The 26,234-nt window shown below is 33.3% G+C and overlaps 2 protein-coding genes across 2 annotated transcripts in view; one reads left to right on the top strand and one right to left on the bottom strand.

Annotated features, from left to right (window-relative positions):
* The window catches only part of Rpn2 (Regulatory particle non-ATPase 2), a 243,293-nt gene that overhangs the window by 137,362 nt on the left and 79,697 nt on the right, over positions 1–26,234 (top strand). The window lies entirely within an intron of this gene.
* On the bottom strand, positions 715–20,811 carry LOC143222194 (5-hydroxytryptamine receptor 2C-like). Its single transcript, XM_076448296.1, has 3 exons — positions 20,644–20,811; positions 7,692–8,719; positions 715–3,392 (listed from the first exon to the last, which is right to left on the bottom strand). Exons 2-3 carry the CDS (start codon positions 8,083–8,085, stop codon positions 2,347–2,349), a joined length of 1,440 nt encoding a protein of 479 aa, XP_076304411.1. The 5' UTR covers positions 8,086–8,719; positions 20,644–20,811; the 3' UTR covers positions 715–2,346.

Below are 26,234 nucleotides of genomic sequence, written 5' to 3'. Positions count from 1 at the left end.
CGTTATAACATACATTTTTATAGGAAGGTTGTAACTATAGTATTATATGTATCTTTTCGTTACTTTAAAAATTTGATTCTTCTTGTGTGAAGGAAGATTAAGATTTTTCAATATCTAAAGATACACACCTCCCTCTGTTTGTGTATTAATATAATTCACACAATACATGAGATGTATGGAGAGTGGCTTTTTATCAGTGATAAAAGGTCCAAGAAATATAATAATGAAAACAATTTCATAATTGAAGAAACTTTCATTTATATCGGTAATAGTTTCGTAACTTAATGGTTCGCTTTAAAGAGTACTTTATTTGGTAATATCCTAAAACTGCAGATGTTCAAAGAATGTAGTTTTTAAAACGTCAAATATCATTTAATTTCCTATAAATATGTTATTCATTGAAGCATTAAACTGGTTATCTTCGAACCGGAAGTTTACTTTCTTTAAGCCGTGCAACCATTTGGATGTTTATAAAAATAGTGAGTAACGTTCAGTTCAATAATAAAACATGTATTAGTTTTGCAGCCTTTCGTAATGTTTGTTAAATGATCGAATGCTATATTCAGCATTAACACTGCGTATTGAAATTGTATGTAATGCTAGCAAGAGTGAATTTTGTAGTATTCTGTATGTGAACGTGATCTTGTATAAGTGCTGAGAATCTAACTCGGAGACCAATTTTGTACGTGAAGTAAACAACAAAGAGCAGGCTAATTTACATGGAATTTGATAATTTATTCGTATATACCACAAAGACCTTTACACGTACATGTGTAAAACAGTCACAGAAAATATATACCTTAAGATATTTGCCCATATTAATTATGCTGTCTTGAGTAAATGATTTCTATGCGTGTTTCATATCATGTTTAGAGAGTATATTATATAGCAACTGTCAGTTTGTCATATGTTGGAGAAGTTGGTTGAACTTCGGTCGTTTCTTCTGTTCTCTGCTAGTGGGTCCATTGCGATTTGAACGCAAAGGCTTGACCACATTTAATCCCTTTTACTGACACATGCCAGGCTTTATGGAAGTTGGGCCAGGGTTCGTCAGTTATAAGCTCAAACACATACAACAACTTCGATCAAATAATTATTTAGATCCTAAATATAAATAACAGACTAGTTTTGGAAGAATAGATTGAACTAGCATTGAATATTTAATGCACTGCTTCTATCTGAAATTGGAGAGAACGACGTTTCTATCATTATTATGTGTTTTCATTAAAAAATCCATGTCTCGATATGAGAGGAAATAAGGCGGTTTTGTGGAAGAGTTGTAGTCGTTTTTAATTCAGTTACGCTGTGTTAGTCGAACAAGATGAACATCCATATTTTAAAGGAAGTATGGACTAATTTCTGTTAAGGGTTGGATTACAGGTTCTTATACATAAAGATTTCCGTTTTCCTAATAATGAGACGTGCTGAGGATTTATCGTTGGTCCTAACCAGTGATGCAGCACGTGAGTGATGGTTCTAAATCCCTTGTCATATTATTTTGTCAGTTTCTCCAACATGCGAGTCTCAACAGGATTTTGATTATTCTGATTTGAATATACAACACAATATTTTATATACTTTTATCTTTAGGATTATGCATTCTAATAGATGTAAGTAGTTTATGACTTGCAGGTTGTCATTTTAAGGTTATTCTGATGATTAAACCCGCACACACAAGTGTTTTAGCATGATATGACCAGAACTAGAAATTGTTTTCTTGCATACTTACAGAAATGTTGCTAGCTATTTTCTGTCCTTTCGTGTATTTCTTCTAAATACTTAGATTCAATTATTTCATTCTTTTATATATAAATGTTAATATTTCTTAAACGTTTGTAGCTAGAATAACAATATATGCTGTAATGAAACAATCTTCAGTCTTACCTAAAGGTAGTATTTATTCAGAGTATTCTGTATTTCATTGTACTGGGATAGAAGCTGCCAACTTGAAGGAAAATTTTCAAACGTAAAATGTCACCAAGTTTGTCCTTTATATTTTTACAGAATCGCGTCCAAGAAAGGTGCATAACTGTTGTTTAAGCTGAAGACACCGTGAAAATACAACACAAACATTACATTGCTGCGTCGTGCAATGAATTAGTAAATTAACGGACGTTAAAAACTCTGTGACTGGGATGTGGGAATAAGTTCTGAACAATCTATGACTTGAACGTTATAAGTCCAACTGTTTTTAACAGATTAATTCTGCAGTGCGTGGGCGATTATAGCTGATTTTACAACATTCTCATTACTTCTGTACTTTAAAAGCAGAACATGACTATAGTGTACAATTAATCAGTATATTGATAATGGCAAGGCAGAGAGGACTGACTTTTTTGAACACATTCAGTATATTGGTTCTATAGGATTAGCAGGCGGATAGTCACTTTTCACCACAAAAGGTTTAGACTTTGTTGGCCATGTGGCCATTTCGTTAATGGTGGGAGACTTAATGTTGTTTAAACAACATGTGCACGACAAGAGTATCCAAAAAGCTCTCCTAAATTTTTTGTTGAAGATGGTATAAATGATAGGGTTAATAGTGGACGACACATAACCCAACCAGAGGAAAGTAGTTGTGAGGTAGTCAGGGAAAGTTGTGGGGTCTGTGAACGGGAGCAGAATATTTAACGTAAAGAAGGGAGTCCAACAAATAGCAAAGCAGAAGAAAACGATTCCAAGAACTTTGGTCGCCTTTTGTTCATTCATCACTTGCGAACTTGAACCTAAAGCACAAATCACTCCTCCTATTACTTTGAATTTTATGTTATTTTGCCTCTTCAGGGAACCATGAAAATCTACATAACTTACACGTGAGTTTCCATGACGAGGATCTAGGAATGTTTCTTCCTCATGTGTGTCCTGATGTTGGCAAGCGCCACACTTGTTGCACTTACTGTTTTCTTTTTTCGTGGTGGTACCAAACGGGTCGGTGGATGATTGTTGTAATGACTGCCTTCGATGCCGCTTTGTGAAGGGCACCCTTCGATTGGATTTTTCTGCGCAATACTTAGCCTTTTGTTGCAGGAGACGGACTGTTAAGACATAGGATGTCACCATAACGAACATGGGAATGTAGAAAGCAGACAATGAACCAAATACAAAAAAAAATCGATTATTTATGGCACAAATATAGTTTGTTGAATGTATATTTTCAGTGTTAATGTTTCCAAGCACTGTGATTGGACTCGTTATTACCATGGAAACCAACCATACTATTGCAATTTTTATGGTAACTACCTTTTTGGAGGTCCCGCGAGTTTTGAGGGGGTTACGAATTCCCAAGTAGCGGCCAAGTGAGATAAAACACATGTGAATAATCGACGAAGTACAACCAAGAACGTCGCATGTTACCCAAACATTACAGGCCGAAGATCCAATTGGCCAGTAACCTGTGGAAATAAAATTTATGTATGTTTATTACGAATTTTATATTACTAGAAATTTATAAAGTATTGAAAACTATCAAACTAGCCTACACGTATTCGTAATAAGAATATTCTTTTTAACGTGAAATGAACATCTGTGTATAACCAGTTTATTATTATCAATACGTGGAGAGTAGACGTTCCTTAAAGATTACTTTCCTGTTATCTCCATGGAAAGAATATATATGTATCCTAAGGCTTTATTGTTGTTGTTTTGTAACATACATTTATACTTGCATCCGTAAGTGTTGAACCTTAGAAGCTAATTATCCAATTTAGTATTAGGCATTATATTATAACTTTTAATGTTAATCAGATTTCACATTAAATAGTGTAATAAGTATTATCGAAAATATATTTCCCGAGCAAAACTTAACCCATTATCAATCAGAACACAGTTTTTTCGTCAGAAGTATCCTCATGAGATGAGAAAATATAAGAAAAACATGAAAAAATCACATAAAAAAACCACCTGAAAGTCACACATATGTTTTATTTAAACTATAAAAGATAAATAGCAACTTTACAAGTCTATACACACACACATGTACAGGTAGTGAACAAAAAATAGAAACACCTTGGTAAATGAGGGACAATTATATCCAATGCAGGGGCTACCGTACAGGTGTGACTCGCACATTAACTAAGCAAATAACAACATCCCAGCATGGATAGAGGCATGTATAAAAATACTGGAAAGGTCTGGTTGTTTATAATAGCGTGGCTGCGAGAGGGTCACGGTAACTTTGAAAGAAGGGTGATTGTTGGGGCACGTTTGGCAGGAGTTTCAGATCCAAGACAGCTCAAACTGTTGATGTTTCACGAGCAACGGTGTTTAAGGTGATGTAACATGGATCTTCGAGGGAGAGACACCATCAGCAAAGGGCAACAGTGGGCAAAAAGCATCTACAGAGCACGAGTAGTCGCCCAGTGGTTTAAGGAGCATGACATTAATGTTATCCATATGTCCTGACCTTCTTAGTCACCAAATGCGAACCCAATCGAGCATGTGTAGAATATACTGGAATGACGCCCGAGACAGTGTTTTTCACTTTCATCAACTAGGACTGAGTTGATTGACTTTCTCATGGAAGATTGGTGTCATTCTTCTGCAGAATTCGAGACACTAGTAGATTCTGTGCCACAGATACATAAAGGCCGTACTGACCGCATATGATGGCTCAACACCCTATCAAGTGACGTTACATATGTGTTTCAGTTTTTTTTTGCCACTGCAAGTAATATTGTCTCTCTCTTCCCTCATCTCTTTTAATGTATTATATATGAAACATATACCAAAACTAGAGTATTTCCCAGCAGAACATTATAATTCATTGATGAAGCCATTGTCATTTTTAAACTACTCTATTGTCATTTTCTTTTAGCACACATCCGAGTTGCATTTAATAACACATAGTTGATGGAAATATTTAATAATAAATTATTTTATATAATATGATAAAATTCTTGCCTAAGTTTTTAAGCAAAGAAAGTACAGAATGATATAACTGGAGAAATTATTTGACTTACACGCCAAAAATGTATTATATAGCATTTTCTTAAAAATTAATTTCTTAGATAATTTTTTCAATATTTTACAGCCACTACCATTGTCACTTGACTTCTAAACTTGATTGAATTTAACAACTTTTTATTTCTAATTTCTTTTCCACATAAATAGTTACTAATATACAATCTACATTCATCAACATTTCATTGATTAATTGAAAAATTAGACTAAAATTTTTTTTTTCAGACAATTTACAGGAAAACTACTCTTCAGGGTATGCAAACTCTCACTGATGTATTTATATCATTGGGGTGAAATAATTATGTGTTATTGTACACGATTGGCAAAGTTACACAATATGCTATTACACCACTGTCCACCTCAGCGAATCAAAATGCGCATCTTAGAGTTGTCAAGTCCCTAAACCTACCGCTGAACTATAAGGAGACTACGTGATGTTCGAAACTGTTTTAGGATTTTGTTTTTAAGTGCCGCTCATTTGGATATATCTTACTATGAATTATATAATAATAATATTATAAACTATAAATAATTATTTTATATCCAAAATGTCAAAAGCCGCGTTTTAAAAATTAAAGCTTCTTTATTCTGATACTTCATACTTGGAGAGACGAAATATATATCCTAATTACACAAAGAGAGAAAGAAAAACTGTTGTTAAATTCCACCAGTCAGCACAATATACGCTTCTCACATCAGTTTCTTTCAGGAGGTGATTAATGGTTAAAGTTCTAACTTGTATTATATTCTAAAAACTCTTGTATGTTTTAAATATTGTGGTAAAACTACATCATAAAATGTATCTAGAATGAATTATAGCTTAAACCAGAGATTGTTGTAATCCTGTATATACTAGTAAACAGTCGTGGTAGAATGAAACGCCTTGTTGCGTGAATGTGGGAAGCACTTCTCGGGGTTTTACATCTGCATTTATAAAAGGAAATAAAAATCGTATACGGAAACGAAATCATAATGCAGCCACTGAGTTAGTTGTATTCATTTGCCCTTACGATTTTAATGAACTAATGAAATATGGTTTCAAATATTTCATATTTTGAGTTTCGATTGTCAGATATTTTCGGTAGGGGGTTACACTGAAAGTAATAGTGTTGTTGCCTGCACCTCCATACAACAATTTTACTGCATATCTGGCCAAGGGTATTGATTTTGCAAGTTCGCACCAGGCTGTGATGTGCATGTGTCCCCTTATGGTTATGAAGGTCGTCAATACTATTGAAATAGCAACAGTTAAAGGATTCTATAAAGTAATCTGTGGTTTGGTTGTAAGGCTCATTTTGTGTAAGTCTATCGATATATCACTTCCATTTCCCTGAAGTGGCAAATCATTCTCATCTTTCTTATTTGTACGCTAAAATTACTCTTTCACTGGATTCTTGTCTTGGTGACAGCTAATTTGTCTGCAGGACAGATGAAATGATTCACTGTGGCAAGTGATTGATCATTGTTGTTGGTTTGGTTTTATATTTTCATGTTATTTCTACTTATTTATTGTTTAATTTTGTACAACGGAGCAATCCCAATTTTTTATCACTTTCTACAGATTTCTACGACAGAAATAAATGAATTGGTTGAGAAATATTTAGTTAATGTTTCTGCATATTTTATGAAGAATACTTAACTCTTGAAATTTCAACTAATGTTTTGTCTATACAAATTTTTTTTATCAGACATAACGATTATACGTTCTGAACTTTGGACTTGCATAAGAGTGTCATTTTGAAACAATAACAAGGGTGTGAGAACAGACAAATATACCTGTACACACGTGACTAAAAAGCACGTTAAGATGTATAGTACATTTACAGCTTGTATGCTTATTAACGTAGTGACTTAAAATATTAAAATTTACAATCGAACAACGTTTTATAATACACAATAAAATCTCATCTGGTTAGTTAAAAACGGTTATTTTGGTTCATCTGAATAATATGATTGTCAAAATATTAATCCATTGACATAATCGAACAAAGCAAAAACAACTCGATCTTCTATAAAGATGAAAGATCAGAAAATATGAAAATGGCGTGATCTTTTTTTAAATACGTAGTGATTTTTACAACAGTTTTTCGGTTTAAATAAACGTTTGTGGATTTTAATATTTTACATAAATACACAAGTTTCTTGAATTTTAAACTTTAAGAGGTAACAGCAGAAACTCACTGTCGGAGCTGTATTAATAGAGAAGGACATTATAACTCATTGTCGTACTAAGAATCGAAGACATAACTAGTGCTGATGCTGTATTAAGGAAGTGTATTATGTTAGATTAATGAGTTACTGCTGACTACTATTTTGTGCAGCGTTGTTGCCAATGTGTTAAAGGGTGATAAGATAAAATATTGCTCAATGATATTCGAGGGAGCGAATAATAATAGTGGCTTGTTACTTTCTTTGTTTATAATTTTTTTAGTTGACTGTTCTGGCTCTACTGGAACTTCATTTTAGAGGACGCTTAGGTTACTGACCGTTAATTGTCAGAATAGAAGCTCTAAGCTGGCCACTTCAAGGAGTGCATACATACTTCACTCGGTTTTGTGAAAGTGGTTACACATATAAATGGTAAATACCAATTTAAGATGGAAACTAAATATATCACTGTTGACTTAAAACATAAATAGAACGCTGTCCCATTTCAGTCACCAGTAGAGTTAGGATTAACATCTTGTAGTTATTTTATTAGAAGGCAAAATAAGAACATATAATTTACTTACCAAATAGCTGATCCACTATCCCGAATGGCATGACTACCATACAGACAAGTAGGTCAGCCACAGCGAGCGACAACAGGAAATAGTTAGTGACGTTCTGGAGACGACGTTCTCGACATATTGCGAGACAGACTAACACGTTTCCTAAGACCCCTGAAATAACGAACATCAGAAGTAGTAAGCTTAGCCAGTTATATCCATCGATTAAATTAGAAGACGTATTGTTCATAACTGTCATTGATTCCACAATGTCTTCCATTGTTTTGTTCACATGAATTTTTGTCAAATTCATTTCTACTGTTAACGAAATATCTTCAGAAATATTTGTTGTTGTTAGTTCCAGTGTATTGTTTGAGTCGAGATAAAATATGACGTGAAGTTGACCATAGCCTGTCATTTTATCTAAGTAAACTGGAAGCGGAATATATGTCCAGGTAGATGCCGCTCTCGTTCATGGATTTTAATTTATATCCTACAGCTTTTTCGAGTGATCAATAATATTATTGGGTGATCTTCATATGATCCCTTTAGACCATTTGATAGTAGATTGATCACAGAGGGTTTTTTTTTTTCAGTCATTGCCCAGCTTATGTGTGGCATAACGAAACAAACTAAGACATTCCTGTCTTTGTGTTACTTCATGGTTGATCGAACTGACAATTGTAGGATGAACTCTTAACAGTAATCTGTCTTACTGTTACCTGTTGTGGATTTTCTTGTACGTCAGATAAAAATCATGATTTCCAGAAAAGATGTTAGAGTTTAACATTCTTCCTTGAAACCCGTTGGTCACGGTATATGTTGACGATTCTTCTTGAAATAAAGGCGTTTTGTTTGTTGATCTAATCAGGGTTGTTATCTCTACGTCAGGGGTCTGTCTGAGCTGCAATAACATAAAACACAAGTGCTGTCTTTAATGGTTAAAAGATTACAGTCCAACAAGAATCATGCGTATTGTAGTAAGATCTACGTATTGAAAGTAAATGTTTTCATTTCTTGTGGAACTGGAACTCCCTTTTCTTAAAGGTCGTCTAATGCAAACGAGAGAGAAAACATATTTCTTTAATGTATTCCAGTATTATTCATTTTTAAAGTGTCCGCTTAAAAATAACAAACGCAGATATAACTATTTTTGTTTACAATGTACAGTTCATACACGTTTATCAATTAATCATCATTAGACTAATCCAAATGACATGATTAGCAGTGAGACAAAAGTGTAATAAAAGTTCTTAAATACATCCTCTATTTTCACATTCCTGTTATCCTTTCAGTCAGCTGAACTTATTAATTTCGTCACGAGTGATTAAATGGCCATTTTGTATTTGAGTTGGAAAGATAGACTATGACAATTTTATATGTATGAACTTGTTATAAGTCGAATTATGACTGAACGAGTTAAAATTTCCCCTGGAAATTGAAACTTTGTTTAAAAAATTCCCGTTCTCCTTTTCAAAATAATTAAGACACATTTTAAGTGATTTTGAGGAAACTGATGCTTTATGTTCTTACAACTTTCTGTACACAATTATTTGTCATCGTGAACGTTTTAATATTTATTACTATTAAAAGATGGAAAGTTTTTACCGTTAGACCAGGGGTGGTCAAACTTGCTTAACGTAGGAGTCACATACGATAAACTTCAAATGTTTAAAAGCCACAATACATGAACAAATACTACATAGACATTTTCATTGTTACATGCACATTTTGTTACATAAATTGTATATAAATATTAAGAAATACGTGTACGTAATAATATTTATTCATGTATGTAGTTTTTAAACTGTTAATTTGTATTAGTTTCAATAATCACGAAGTACACACACACACACACACATATATATATATATATATACCAAATGTTTTCAAAACCTGGCTGATTATTGTTTTAACTATATTGGGGGTATTTAATACTGTAATGAACTATGGAAACATCTCAGAAAAATATGCAAATTTGCATTTCATTAACATTAAATGAGACTGTCAAAAATAAAAATAAAAAGAGCAGAAACAGATATTTTTAATGATATTTATTTGTCTTAGTAAATATCTGACCAAAACATAGAGGAAAATATGTAAAACAATAAAATTAAAGATATTTTAATCAGATACCACCTTATAAAATTTTAGGTTTATAATGTTTTTCTGATACAAACAGACATTGATACAATTATCACGCTATTTATTGCTAGTAGAGGTCTTGTGAGTTTCCATCTTGGTTGTGAGTGGTTGAAATTCCGGCTGATATGTTGTCAAGGGTGTACGAATTAGCTCCGTCAGGTGTTGATTTGTAAAAATTGCACGATGCTTCGACTTCACAAACTTCATTACAAAGTACAGTGATTCACAGCAGTATGTTGTGCTGAAAATTGAGATGAGTCGCAGACTGTTTTTTTTCAGTTCAGGATATTGTATTTCTGGATCTTGCTTCCAGAACTCCTTTTTAGAATGGGATTTGTGGATCATCTTTAGACCTAGGTCCTCCTGTAATTCTGTTAGTTTCATTTCCACAGACGATGATTCTGTAACCAGAGGTTTGAGAATTGGACAAACATGATTGATCACATCAACCATGAATGGATTTACAAGAAAGGCAAAGCAGGGCTTCAACTTCTGCAAGTCCTTAAACCTGCCTAGGAAATTATCAAGCAATCCTTGTAATTTATCGTTGTATTCTTCCAGTTTATGGTCTTTTATTTCAGTATCAGAGAATGTATTTAATCTCCTTTTGAAATTGGGAAAGTAACTGAAGTTTCTTAACAATATGTCTCTTTGAAAAAGTCTTATTTTATTCGGAAACTAAAAATTATCTGAGTAAGATCAGAAACAATCTTATTCTTCTCCTGTAGTGCCAAGTTGAGAGTTTGTAGATGATTCATTATATTAGTAAGGAACATTAGATCTTGCATCCATTCATCATTTCCTAGTTGAGGATAGAATCTTTTCTTTTCTTCAAGTAAAGCAATAATAGGCTCCAACAGATCCACAAACTTATTTAAGACATTGCTGGTTGGCAGCCACCTCACAATGCAGTAGGAAGAGACATCACTGGGTTTATCTTCAAGCTCCCGTTCTTCAGTAAAGTTTTTGAACTGTCGGTGGATCTTCACATTTAAGCGTGTGAAATTGACAATTTCAAGAACAAATTTCATAACCTCTTCATACTTGAAGGATCTGGCTGCCAGGTGTTCACAATGAATAGGGAAAAACTCTGGAAAGCTGAGACTCATAAGTGTAATTAATCCTGCATTTTTTTTCACAACTCTAGGTGCTTCATCTGCAACACTGACGAGTTTATCCAGTGGAATATTTTCATTTGTTAAGGCTCTGTCAAGCGCATTTTTAATGCCAACGCCACGAGTTGTTTCTTTTAGTGCTACTAAATCCAACATATCTTCTTTCACATTATTATTATTAGTTACGTCAGAGGAAACATAACGAATAACTACCGCCAGTTAGGGGTTGTCTTGTATGTCAAGGGCTACGTTGAATGCAAGGGAATTTAATTGTTTTGCATTTTGCCTGCAACATCAGCACTGATCTGGGAGATACGTCTCTCTGTAGTGTGGCGTGAAGCTGGTGTTTGTGCTATTAGTCGCTAAAGTTCTGTGTTATTTGGTTCTAACACTGCAACAACTTCAGCGATATTTTTCTTAACAAATTCACAATCAGAATATAGGCGTTTAGCACGAGTAATATTCCATGATGTTACAAAACTAGCGTCAGTCGTTGTATCAACTTCCTTACTGAACGTTGTTAACAGAGTCTGCTGTCTATTTAGTGTTGATTTTAACACAGTTAACCTGTTTTTCCGTAATTCTGATTTAGGTGGATAATTAGATGAAAAGTTTTTTGTGATTTGTTTCATAGTGGCATTTCAAGTTTGTAATGACTGAGTAACACATTACAGATAAGACACAAAGGTTTACCTCTTTTAACGGTGAATGCAAAATCTTCCTCCCACTCTGGCTTAAAATTTGTTTTCATTTTCATACTTTCGCTTTTTACAATTTGATGACGTCATTTTCCTTCACAAAATTTTCACAGACACTTCTAAAAAATTGAAGGGAAAAGAAAGAATAAGCTCTAACACGCGCAACGCAACCAAACTCAACAATGCCTAGGATCACACTAACACTCCGCTAATTTCACTGCCTGCAACACAACCGCACACGCCACAATCACGCGATCGCAAGCCACGCCCACTAAAACTCATATTGTTAGCAGCGGCTTGTACAATTACTGATTCTCCAGCACAATTCCTCTGTAATCCTTACTGATCTGAAATTTATTTAATCTCTGACTCAAATCTAGCATTAAAATTAGGATTTAAATTCTTAAATATATTTACTCACTATGAACATTAAACTTACGTTTTAATCCAGTGGACTCTCAGTTTAGACCCGGTGAATAATTATAAAGCTCCAAAATTTTTATTTACCTTTAATATTAATTGTGATGCACAAAGGAGCTCAGTCAAGGTATTTTCGCGAGCAGCGGTTTGGCCATCCTTGTGTTAGACTCTGCTTTACTTAAAAGACGGTTAGTTTTATGAAAAATATCGTGCTTTTGTGTGTTTTTTCATGGGGGCTCGAGGCATCCACGGTATCGTCCAAGTTCAAGATTCCAGGTTTACATGACATACAGACTTTCCAAAACCACCCGAATAAATTGTTTTTATTGTGACGGTTTAGCTGTGTGTCTAATATTATGAATAAGACATTTATTCATATTAAATGTGTCTTTAGGATTAGGTGTTTTAAAAATAACGTAGAGTTATTTAAGAATTGTGCTATTTCATTTTTTATAATTTTTATATCCGCTTATGTCATCTTGCTGTGTTTGATCAATGGAACCCATTTTTAAAGGTTATAAATTGCTTAAGTATTGGTTATGTTTGACAAAACCTGGAAGTGTCACTGGAACTTATTAGTTTGTCTTGCAGAAATAATTATTTTGTGATAGACTTGTCTGGATTAAATACTGGTGTTTCTCAAGGATTAAGGGATGAAAACAGAAACTCGCTTTTAGCGCAGCTGAGTGAAAAGCAATCCTAGATGTTGAAAATTTGTAGAGAAGAAGAGCTTTATGAGATAAAATCAAAATGCCTTGGTCTTTAATAAAAATAATTAAGTTTTGAAATGCTTCTTCGTAGTACGACTGGTCAGTGATATATTTATTAAGTTACTCGCCACAGGCGAGTGTTTAAAATTTTCTGTTCTCCGTTAAGAAATAATAACTTCAATCTTTGTTTATATTACAGACTGTTCGTTTTTTGTATCATATCAATAGTTATCGTGTTTTGTGATTGTTAGTTTGACACAGTTGTATGTATACTCAGATTTGCTAATGTCAACTTTACAGTAAATCTAAATTTGAGTTGCTTTCGGTACTTATATAATTTCGGTTTTTGATCTTACATCTATCTTTCTCAATGTGTAACGTATAAAACAGTTTCAATTACCAGAAGAAACTTAAAAGCTATTTAAGGTATTTACATGCTACATCAATTAAATGTATGTATTTCAGCTTTATTAATTTAAACACACTGACACTAGTATTTATGTACCTTAAAGCATATGCAATATTTGTTTAATGTTAGCTTTATTAACAGTATTGGTTAGAATTTTTAATATAGTTTTTGATTGCGATATTTCATATATATATATATATATATATATATACTATCTTTATTGTTAGGTCAGATTATTGGTTTAGAACAAACCTAAGTCTTCCAAGCTGGCTGAACCTCGTGAATATTATTGGGATTAGCCCGATAATATCTCTAAATTAATTGTACCAATTGTTGAAACCGCATTTTAACTTAGCATAATTAAGAGCGTAAGAACGCTATGTGTTATTTAGCAATTTTCATCACTAGGCCGATTTTATTTGTAAATTAAATATATAAATCATAGCACAAGTTAATATTGTTTTTTGATAAATTATGTTCTAATTTATAATTAGAAAATAAACGTGCACTGTACTTTTTGGGAGTTAAATATTTTAAGTAGTATTTGAAATATACAAACACTACTGGATTTGAAGATTACATGTTCCCATCAACAACATTAACGTTCCTTTACAAACTTGTACATTGTTTGATTTGTTCGAAGACGTTCTATACAAGATAATATTTATGACAATAAATGAAAACGCTTTATGAAAAGTTTAGTTATCTTTAGGAAGTAAGAACGTAAATATTGTCTCTACGACATATTTTGTGTAGTATATTCCTTGTTGTTAAATTTGAAAGACTAGAAATGATTTTAATGCTGAAAATATCCAGAGCTGTCTATTAATAATTTCGGTAAGAAGATCTGGACAATGTAATATTTCTTAACTTCAACTGTAATTTGACTTGAAATTTCATTGTCTTTTTCTTTGAGGTTTAAAGAGTTTTTCACGAATTATATGCTTTATTTTATAGTCAACGTCGTTTAAGTTTCCCGTTACAATGATTGTGAAATATGAACTTTTTAGGTTTTTATATTCATGATATTAAAGTTCATTATATATTATGCTTTTAGTTGAATGCGGTTGTAAACTGCCGTTCCTTATTTTTCTAATGTAACACTGTAACAAACGTCAGATAATATGCGTAAATAATGATGATGGAAAGCATGCCAACATATTTTAAAAGCCGAGAGAAGTGTTTCATGTCAGTTGTGATGTGGTTACTTATTAAATAGTAAACTAGACTGAAGGTAAGCCATCGCACAATTGACTTTAATATACTTGCTTACGATTTGCTTTTAGTACGGACGGAAACTTTATGAACCTAGGTAAAGTTATGAAGGTCTTAACTTCCCAGGCTTGTGTTGTAACGAGGAGGGAGTCGAGGACTTGAAATTACAGTGTCTACGTTGTTATGTTCGTAGTGAAATACTTCATAGGAAGGGGGGGGGGTCATAAATACATTCACAAACTTTGTATACCTGCATGTTTGTTTTAAAACGGTTTGTATGAGCTACTTTCTTTACCTGTGCGAAATGTACAATACACATATACACATAGTGTTGTAGATATGTAAAAATGAATGTTCAAGACAGTTTTGAACATCTTATGAACCTTAATTTGTAACCAAAGGAGAGAGAAGTGGTAAATAAGGTAACCACGTTCTAAGTTTTTATCAGGACTACAATGTTTTGATAGATGTATTATTTACACTATTTATTGTGGTCTCCCCAGAAATTTCTAGCTGCAACAGAAGTTCAAGCTCGCTTGAAGGTTTCTATACTTACTCATCTGTGACTAAGTTATTGTTACTCTCACAGCACTAAAAGGTAACTAAAAGATCGGTTCGAGCAAGAAACTCGTGTTGTGAATACCTGATGTTCTCTCTAATAATTTTTCCGAGTAAATATTTTAAGTTTTAGAAATAGTAAGGAGCACAAGGCGAGATTTTTAACTCACTTTCTGATTAACTGCAGACTTATTCTAATGAACATGATTTTTAATTGGCATATAGTTCATGCCGTGTTTCCACGCAGGTTGTTTGAAGATAATGCCTATTTTCTGTTTTTCATTGACTTTAACCCCCACTGATGCTGCGGTAAGTCTAAATAAAGGCTTATAATGCTAAAAAATCGGGTTTTGGTACCCGTAATAAACATAGTACAGATAACATGTGGTGTGTCTTTGTACTTAAAAAACAAACAAACATAGTTATTAATTTTAAGGATGCTATTTGATATTCCTGTTTTTAATGCTATGTTAATAAAGTAGTTACCAAATATTGAGTAACAGGAAAAGTTATGTGTAATATAAAATGAGACACAGATAATAACCAAATCTTTCATCTGAATGGAAACTTCTTTCTTTGCTTCTAATAGAGAGCATTATTTAGTAGTTGTTTTTTTGTGGTCGCTTTTCTCTTATGCAATACTTACAATGTAAGCTGTGACATTCGTTTCTCTGCCCCCATATTGTAACCAAACACAGTTATAACTGCATGTCAGCAGTTAAACTCATTGAAAAAATCTAAACCAAAAATTAACTATTTCCACATTATACGTTTATTCGTACGTACATTTTATGCATTGAAAATAACCTCATCCTTTCTGCCTACTTAACATTAATACAATCACCGAACTTGAATCTTATTCGCTAATTGTAATATCTGTAACTTGTTCAACTACAACAAACGAGAAAACTTCTCGTTCTGGATTATTTATATTTTTAGGAGTGGAACTCGTGTGTATAACAAAGTTAAAATGTGTAAACTATCTGTATTCAACATTTACAGGATGATACATTTTGAACTTTATATTTTTACGTAATAGTTGATGTTTCTGTTTTGTGTATGTTACTTCTAGAGAAGTTGTCCTAAATCCCAATTCTATGTGAAGTTTTATGATGTATATGTGAAGTATATACTGTCAAAATGATGAAATATTCTAACTTTTGAGAAGTGCTTCATATTTATCTATACATTTTCTGTTTGTTGTTTAGGGACTTGTGTAGTTTATATAAGGATAGAGCTTAAAGTTGAGATGAATTGAACAGCTTTGTTAAAACTCTACCATTTTTTCGATCTTTAACATTGAGAAATTTCGGCATTATTGCCAAACAGTACTTAGTAGTGATATTATTATGCGTCGCTAACTATATTGTTAAAAGTTTATCTGTAATCTGTTTAGTTGGGTTGGAAGTTAACGCATGCGTGCCATTTTTCCGCTGAAACGCGGATTTCCGCGGTTTTCAAACGGCCAACGATCACCCACGAGATTCGTGTAAATTCGAGGAGAAAATATGAGCGATTTGGGGTCGGGTAGGTGGTTTTTTGAGGAGAAATCGTATTTTTTCAATGTTTATTGCAGAAAAAAAAAATCTGACCGCCATCTTGGAGGCAGTCTCGTTTCGTCTCGTTGCAGGTCTCGTGGTCTGGTATCGTGTGCATACCAGACGATAAAATATTCTCTACGCTCCAAAGAAACAACAGCGAGTGAAATGTTTAAAAGGAAAGATGTTCATTTTGATCCTGTAGACAAGAGAATGTGTAAGGACATTAGATCAGCAGCTTCAAAGTATACCTCAAAGCTGAGGGAGAATCAGAAGAAAAGGGCAGAAAGGCTTGAGGCCTATGGTTCTGTGAAATCTGGCCCAGCCACCTTGGCTAAAGAAAAAGTCCAGAAAGCCGCAGAGGCACAGAGAGCTGCCCATTCAGAGAAGGAGAGAAAAAAAGCTCGGAAGAGAGCACTGGAAACCCTTGTCTCGAAAAAGAGGAAAGTAGCCAAGATTGATTAAAGGAAATTAAGTGATTTGAAATTTGACTGTAATTTATGCAGCAGAGCAGAAGTTGATATCAGTGACTGAAAAACATTTTATTATTATCTGCAGCATACAGTGCCAGTGGTTTATTTTAAAGCATATAATCAATTTTATTTTAAAGCAATGTCAAAGCTTTCCTTGATTTGCTGTTTCAGTTTGTATTGTGAAAGAATGAAAAATATACTGATATTGAGGTACCAGTAATTTACTGACAAGATTGTATAGATGAACAAGTTTTACTGTAGGTAGTCATGTAGAGTAATTTTAAGTAATTTGAAATTTTAATGGAATACATGCAGCAGAGCAGTAGTTGTTGATGTCAGTGACTGTACAAAATTTAATTTCTGAGGCATATCACTGATATCAGTAGTTTAATATTGAACCATATCAGTAGTTGAATTTTTAAGCAATGTCATAGCTTTCCTTCATATGCTGTTTTAGTTTGTATTGTCAATTTGTGAAAGAATGGAAAATTCACTGACATTAAGGTACCAGTAGTATAATGACAAGATTGCATAGATGAACAATTTGAACTGTAGGTAGTCATGATTAGTCAAAAGAGTAATTTTATGTGATTTGAAAATTATATGGAATATATGCAGCAGAGAAGTAGTTATTGGAAATGACTGTAAAACATTTAATTGGCAGCATACCAGTAGTTGATGATGATGATGTTATTGATGACAAAGAGGATAATAATGAAATGATTTGTATTTGAAATATTTACTGAGTTATTTTGGCTTTATTAACTCATATTACTAATATATTTTGATTTAGAAAAAAATTAAACTGAATAAATAGCAAATAAACAATCTTAAATTTCATTTATTTACTTTTATTTTATTTGTTAATTTTAGATATTTTGATATATCTTCTAAAAATGAATGCAAATTAAAAGAATAAATCAATCTGCTAAAACTGTAAATGAAAGTTATAGTTTTATTAGTTTGATTTAGTCTTTTAATTTCCTTTTGTTATTTTATATGATATATATTGTGTACTTTTCCAACATTGCAATGTCAAAAAACATAAAGAAATTATGTCCCAGATTGCACCAAATCACACCAAATGGCATCCATTTTTTAAAAATTTCCCGGGGGGCATGCCCTCGGACTTCCCTAGTCAGGCGCGGCTGCGACGCGCTGTGGTGCCTCTGGCGCCAGGCTATATACCTTTTCCTCTTTTTTTCATAAATGTCATTGGCATGCCTGTTAATGTGAATGATAATTCAGCAGTCAGTATTGTTAACATCTTTAAAATTTATTAATGTTTTTTAAATGTGGATTAAGATGGCGCTACGTGTTCATTGTGGTATGAACAAACTTCTGACGTCTTTCAGTTTATTTGTTGGTTTTCACTATTTCTAAGCTTTAGAAATACATTCTGTCGTACATTTAGCTTTTGTCAATTTCTCTGTTCTTCTTTTATGCTTGGTTTTAAGTTGAGATTATTTAGCTGCATCATTACGTAGATGATTTGTTAAAACTGAATGTGCAAGTTGTATTTTGTTTGGAATCGAACGAGTGCCTGCCTTCGAGAGCTTGTCCTATCCCAGGGAACGTGTTCAATAAGGCTGGATGATATTCAACAAAGTAAAGCGTGTGTCAGTGCGTGGTAGCGTCTGAAAGATCAAACCAGTACGTGCTAAATCGACTTTTAATCTGAAAAGATTTAATAAGTACGTACAACGTTTTCTTGATATTTTTTTAAAAAGAAGTTATGGTGTGGTTCTTCTTTAAGAAAACTACAGTGTTCTTGGATTTGGTAAAGAATACATATATTTTCATTCATTATTTTAATCGTTATAATGCTTTGAGGCACGCAAGATTTATCATTTGTTATAATAAAAGTTCCTGTGTGTATGATCACCATTGCTCCAAGATGAAAGAACCTAGAGACCTGAAGTTGTGTACTCATACTGAAGGGATTGTGTGGGTGTGCACCTGACTTATTTTTAGATCTGTCTTAAATATTTTGGCTAATTTTTGCCATATATCTCTTAAGCCCTATAATTCTGCTTCTTAAAGATTTATAGAAAAGTGTAATTTTTTAAAATAATTTTCACTTACTGAGTGAACAATATGTGAAAGGTTTCTGATAACATACTGTTTTTCAACACAAACATGGGAATAAAAATCTGAGAAGTAAAAAGTTGATCTGAACTAAGTTGAGAAATGGCAACAAAGAAGGGAAATTAAAATGTGAGTCAGATAATTCAGAGAACGAGAATAATTAAAATCACGGGCAGATAAAAAAACGAATCTGAGAAGCTAAACTAAAAGTATTTGCTTTTAAAAGTACCTGAATTAAGCTAGGGAAATGGAAACAGATAAATCAGTTAAAGGATTGATGCAAAGGGTAGCTGCAGAAGTAATTAAGGTAATGGAGACACTTGATTGGTACGTTGAGACCTCTGTGAATCATGAATGGACCCTAGAAACTCGTAGTGGAGCGTATTTTATGTTAGTAAGTAATATAACCAAAAAAAGAGAGAGAAGAGATAGACATTTTTTTTAAAGTAATCCATCAGATGTGTTCTAGCATTACTGTTTCTAAAATACTAAACTCTAACACAAATTAGCTTAGAAACATATAACAAATCTGGATTTTCTGGTTGTAAAAATGTAACTGTTTGGATGTACAGGCCATTTTGGGTTTGAAGATGTACATGATGTATAAAATAGATACTTAACACTTTTTTACGTGTTAAGTAACCTTTTTAGAAAATTCGATTAACATATTTACTCTGAGTAGCGTGCGCTGGTGATTACATTATTAGAGTTCACTTTTCTTTAGCCTAAGCATTGCCAACAAATATCTGTCTAGGATGTTTTGCTGACCGAAGAATTTGATGATGGGCAATGAGAACAGAAGATATATAGTCTTTAAACAACTGTTTTTCTTCTTCTATACTTCCACAGATGAAAAGTAGCAATGTATATTATTGAAATGTATACTACTACTTAACATTCGTTATTGGATAATATATGCTTTCCGTAGGTATTGTTCATATCTTGTTTGTTTGTGGGTGTTTATCCCATAGAATTCGTTTTCCTCTCACGTGTCAGATTTTTGACAGTTATAATGCTAGACCTAACAGGTTCTTTCAACCCAGGAATAAATAAACTCACGTTACATTTCGTAAGATGGATGAACACTGTGAAACTTCATTATTCACGAATATGAACAAGCATTAAATAAATAAAGCAGTCGAAAAATCCTAATCTGAAAGTGTTTGGTTTTTGTTTACTGAGCCTGGAACAGTGCGTTAGTGGTATGTTTATTGTTTGTTAATACAAAGCGAGCTTGTTTCTAAATTTCTTACAGGTATGCAGAACTACATGGCTTTCTTATTACTTTGAAAAGACTTCAGTTTCAGTTCTTGTTAAAGTTGTTTGTACTTTTATAATTATTCAGTGTGTGTTTTATTTTTTCCAAAACTAACGAAAATTCTGAGGACAGTACAAAATAAAATATTAGGTAGATTTTACTAAATTACAAAGCGATGTATATTTATACTGAATATTAAATTGCACTTCCATGGTAAGTAATAATGTTACTTAATTTTTGACGTTGTCCTTGTTGAGTGAGCCTGGTAGATATATCATTATTTTTAGCCTCGTTTTCTTAGCAACATCCGTAACGAAGCGAAAAATAAAAGTGACACCAGTGTACTTACCTTCTTCATGCTGGATTTCTGTAGGTGTGTATAACACGATTTCTATAGATAAAGGGCTTGAACTGGATATCATAATTACATATTATCCACTAAGCTGTTTTATTATTTGGTGACGGAAACAGAAGTGGGGCGTTACGTTATCCAGTAACTGCGGCACTGAACTGTGTAGTGGCTGTGGATACTACTCGACTTCAATGGACTTGTATGTTACGTCAGTCTCAATCATCTTTCTCATAGGTGGAATACATTGACGTGAATCTGAAGCGAATAATCACAGCTGGCGACGACACAGGTAATTAACTCATAAGAAATTTGAACACCATTCGTGTTGCAGTTGAAATGATCTGACGAACTGTCACGATGTGCACGTTTTTTGGGATTCAATTGAAAGGCCAAATAAATGTTTATGTTGATATCATTTGTTGGCGGGTTTTTGTTAAACGAACACGAGTTTAGTTAGAGAAATAATAATTCACTTTCACTAACATATTGAGTAAATTATTCTAGAATAATATAGGTTATCCGAGCCATGCTTGGCAATTAGCTTAAGCAAGCCACGTATTCACCGTATTGTTTTTTGTCAAAATGATTAACAAAAGTGTAAGAGATAAAACAAGCTGATAAAAGAAGTGAAAACAGATCCTTTATAATCAAATAATGCGAGGTTATCATTAAACATATGTTAGAACTATGATAACCATGGTTATCATTAAACATCTAACAGACAAAAAAACCGGTAAGTAACAATCGGTTAGTATTTGTGAAATCACTAGTTAGAGCAGCTACTGGAACGTGTAACTTTACAGAACAGAAGAATAAATTAGTAGAAGTGACATTTTTCACACATCGAGGACGTTGTGAAAATGTATCCTGAAACGAAGCTGAAAATAAGTTATAGCATGAAGGTTACTTTACAAACACTAAGCTCTTAAAATCAATGTTGAGAATATGAAATGTTTGACATACACACACAATATCGTGAGATCGACGGGTTTTTATTTCAGATGTGCAGCACTTGCATTACTCTGGTTACATCTACACCAATTTACATATACATCTGTAGCGTGAAACGGAAGGAAACAGTAGTATGGTTGAACGTTAGCAGTGACACTGTTTCTGGAAGCATTAGAACCAGGGTGCGACGCATATATTTATACAGATTATGTTAAAAAAAACAACAACTAGTAGTAATGAGAGAAACATTTGAGGCAGGAAGTTAACTTTCATACAAAGACTTGCACCAAACCAGAAATGTTTCAAATTCTCCAACTATAAGGTTGCATACAAAAGAGTTAAAAAAATCCTGGCAGTTGTGAAAGTTCGTCGCGTGGACTTTATAACTTTTTTTGGGAATTATTGGCCCGTCAATGAGAACTACCGCTTTAAATTTGTTTCACCATAATATTTTTAAATTATTACTCTTAAAACTTTTAATTGTAAGTCTGAAAAGTGTCGGTTGACTTAGTAGTGAGCATGTAAGTTACATATAGAACTATACTAATATTTAAATTTTCAAATATGCTCATAATTAGTGAACCATACCTTTATATGCTCATGTAATGTACTAAAAATAAACTGTTTTATTATGTTTATATCTGTTGAACATCATTCGGCTGTAATATATCATTTGCCAGACGTATCTGGAAATAGACTGACTGCTATAAATTCGGTATATGGCCATATTAATAGTGAAAAAAGATTTAATGTAAAACGCCTTCGTTTGTCTTTATCAAATCTGGTGAAGTTGTATGAGTGTTAAGTGAAAGTACTTAAATTGACACCAGCACTATCAGGCAGGCAGTGGCACTGTCTGTGTAGGGGTGGCTCACATTGTTCATGGAAATTATATTTTTAAATATGTGTGCAATAAGTCATCAGAACTCTACAATAGCTAGTGTTTTCTATTATAACAGTATCTATGTAGTGACTGTGTCACAAGTTCTGGAAATATTTGTAAATATCATAACAAAATTGTTTTAACTTCCTTGCTGTCCTTTCTTCTGTTTTTTTTTTTATTACGTGATAACTCAAAAACCAGAACACTGATGTCCACCAATTGCACTTGTAACATAGTTACAAACTGAGTATGGACTTTTATAAGTATTTTTAATAACTAGTAGTAATTAAAAAACAACATAATTCTCTACTAAACGATTCTATTATTACACCTCGAAGTAAGATTTCTTACAGAAATTTGGTATTACTTTGAAAAACTTAAATACAGGGTGAAAGAGAAATTACCAGTCAATTATACCTAACAGTAAATATCACAGTTGGAATCTCATTTTATTTATAACTTTGTTGTAAATACAACCTTTCTATATCTATTGAAAAACAACTGCATTAAGAAACAAGTAAAGAACAAACTTTTTAAAAAAAAAGTCAATGTAGTGATGGTTAATATCAATTCTTTGAAAACAATATAATCAAGATAGTAGATATTTGTATCATCCGTACATAATAGCTCAGGCAAGAATTGACATAGCACAATATATACATATAACTATTAAATTACAATTGAACCTGATTTGTCCTGTTTCGTCTATTAACATCGTACTGCACTGTTTGCCTGTACTATCTCTTAGGGATGATGCAAATGCCATCCCTGCTATCTTATTTGCATTATTTTTGAAAGATTTATATCAGCCATCCCTAAAATTCATTTTTTGAAAGATTTATATCAGCCATCCCTACAATTACTTCATTTTTTGAAAAGTTGTATCTTGGTTAGTGTTAGTTATTGCAGTTATGCTGTGATTGCTTCAAGTGATAACTGGTTTATAAATCTCGAAGTTTCGACAGTAAAATTTTAGAGAAAACAACCATTACGTATCACATGTTTTGTGACGCCTAACTTTTACAAGCAATTAAAGTTATATTGACGTTTACACACTTTGAATCCGGAAGTGGAAAGGAGGTGGATTGTTTCTGCTGCCCAAAAATCCCGTAAAAGTTATTTTCCGAGATTTTTTTTTTGAAATGGAGATAAAAATTATTTCATGAATGCACTCGTATGTACTTATAGATAACGTTATATTATTGTATTCACTTAATTAAGATAACGTGGAAGTCAGTTACTCAGAAAATGAACACCAGATGGGGAACTGATTGATATAAATAAATAAAAAAAAACTTGCGAAATTTGTGATGAAAGGGAAAGCTTTATTTTATGCCAAACTCTATTCCTGGTCAAAGTTCTATTCTAGCGGAAGGCCAAACAGAAACAGGGAAAAGTATGAATAACTGCAAGGGCTAACAAATGGTAATATGCATAACTAGAAATGGAGACCCTGAACCTACATTTTTATGCAATTTACGCTTCCCTATTTGTCAACATAGGTACGACTTTTTAAACGTTAAAACACTGTACCACTAGTTGAAATGGCTTGGTTATGGTTAAGCACAAATCTACACATTGGTCTGTATGTGCTGTAGCCACCGTACTTATCAAAACCCGATCTCTTTTAAAGTTATAAGCTCTCAGACTTACCGTTGATTTACCTTCCTTTCACTGTATCTCTCAAATAAACACAATTAACACTAAATTCGTGGGTTCCAGGACGCTTAACATGATCCTTTCTTCTCCTTCAGACACTTCAGACAGCTTCAGTTCACTACAGATTCAGTATTGCGATTCCTCACACAAGTATATCTGCACGTGTATCTTTGTTTTTCAATACAAAGAGTAGCAGTTAATTTGAAAATTATATTTGCAATTTTCCCAGTAAAACAGTTGTGACGAATTTTACACATCGAAACTCTGTATTGTGTAAGTATTTGAACTTGTAGAGTAGCGTGCAAATTTGTTAGAGCATCCATTCTTTCCCGTATTTTAGATTTTCTGTGCCTCTGAAATACAACCATTATAATTTAAATTGTTGAAAATAGCATCAAAATGACAAATTGTTGATTTTCCATGTTGATCCATGACTTTAATATGCTAAATATTTTATTAATTAGTAATTGCAGAATACTTTTTTAAAATTTTTTCAGCAATGCAGTATTGTCACACATGATTGTTTCTATTTTCTGTACCAGATATCACTGAAAACAAAAGATTACGATTTTCATACAGGCATGTAGGGTATGATTTTCCTTTCTCTTTTACACTATTCTCCAGTACAGTTTATGTAGTATGGTGTTGGCAATGAGATGCCGAAACAGAGAATAACACATTTTCTCAGAATTAGAGTCAAATCGTTACATGATGCTAGTTATAGCTTGAAGGAATAATTTTAAAAGATCTGTCCCGGCATGGCCAGGTGTTTAAGGCACTCGACTCGTAATCCGAGGGTTGCGGGTTCGAATCCCCGCCACATCAAACATGCTCTCCCTCTTTCAGCCGTGGGAGTGTTGTAATGTAACGTTCAATCCCACTATTCGTTGGTAAAAGGGTAGCTCAAGAGTTGGCGGTGGGTGCTGAGAACTAGCTGCCTTCTCTCTAGGCTAAATTAGGGACGGCTAGCACAGATAGCGCTCGAGTAGCTTTGCGCGAAATTCAAAAACAAACAAACAAAAGATCTCAGCTGTGAATTAAGTTTTATCATGTGCATTAGATTGGACAGACACAAGGAAAACATCTCACTAAAAGGGTTAATACGTGCTTTGAAATCAGATCATTGTAAAAACAAATGAAAGCTACAAAACACCTTTGCTGATGACCAACAAGTTGCGCACGGAGGAGTTTCAAGAAGTACAGTCTCGAGGATGCTGCAGACATTTAGTGTTTAAGAGAGAGTAGCAGCAAGAAAGTTCTCACTGCGCAAATAAAATATAGCATCATCTTTTGTGAACGAACATACATCTCGGTCTTTGGAAAAGTGTGACAAGGTGTTTTAGGTATGCGTTTTTTAAGTTGAACCAGTTCGATCCGACTGGCGTGTTTACTGATGGGCTTATGAGAATTTTTAGGAGCGCTTTGTGGCAACGATCAAACATATATAGGAGGATCTGTGGAGGTTTGGGTTACAATAACTGCGAATGGTGTTGGCCAGCTTTACAAAGTTGATGGAATCATGAATCAACATAAGCAGACTGCGTATAATGTAATATTTCAAGAAGATCAAGACCCCAAGCATACTTCCGAAAAATGTCGTACTTACTAGGCAAAGAAAGCTAGTTCTACAATGAATGGGATGTCACCATAAAGTAAGAATCTTTATCCTATTCAGTTCCCCTGTGGTACAGCGGTAAATTTGCGGTCTTACAACTCTAAAGTCCTTGGTTCGATTCACCGCGGTGGACTCAACAGATGGTTCAACGTGGCTTTTCTCTAAAACAAAACAAACAGTCTCGTTGAACACATCCTGAATAGACTCAGTACTTGACAAAATTATCAACTGTACGGAAGAAAGGTTCTAAACACAACAGTATCAAGAAAAATGAATTAAATTACACCAGAGACTTGAAGGAAATGCGTAAGCAGTGCATTTAATATATCAAGTTGGTTGGTGCCAGACGTGGTCACAGAACACAATAACTTTAAGGAAATTTAAATACGTTAATTGTATTTAGTTTTGTGACAAATCATTTACTATTTTGTGCATATGTCTCGGATAGAATATTCTGGGCCAAGCGAGCCGTTTTAAAAT

Source organism: Tachypleus tridentatus, chromosome 8 (genome assembly GCF_004210375.1).
Source record: "Tachypleus tridentatus isolate NWPU-2018 chromosome 8, ASM421037v1, whole genome shotgun sequence".
NCBI lineage: Eukaryota > Metazoa > Arthropoda > Merostomata > Xiphosura > Limulidae > Tachypleus > Tachypleus tridentatus.
The sequence above is the reverse complement of the archived record's forward strand: the minus strand, read 5'-3'. Positions and strand labels throughout refer to the sequence as shown.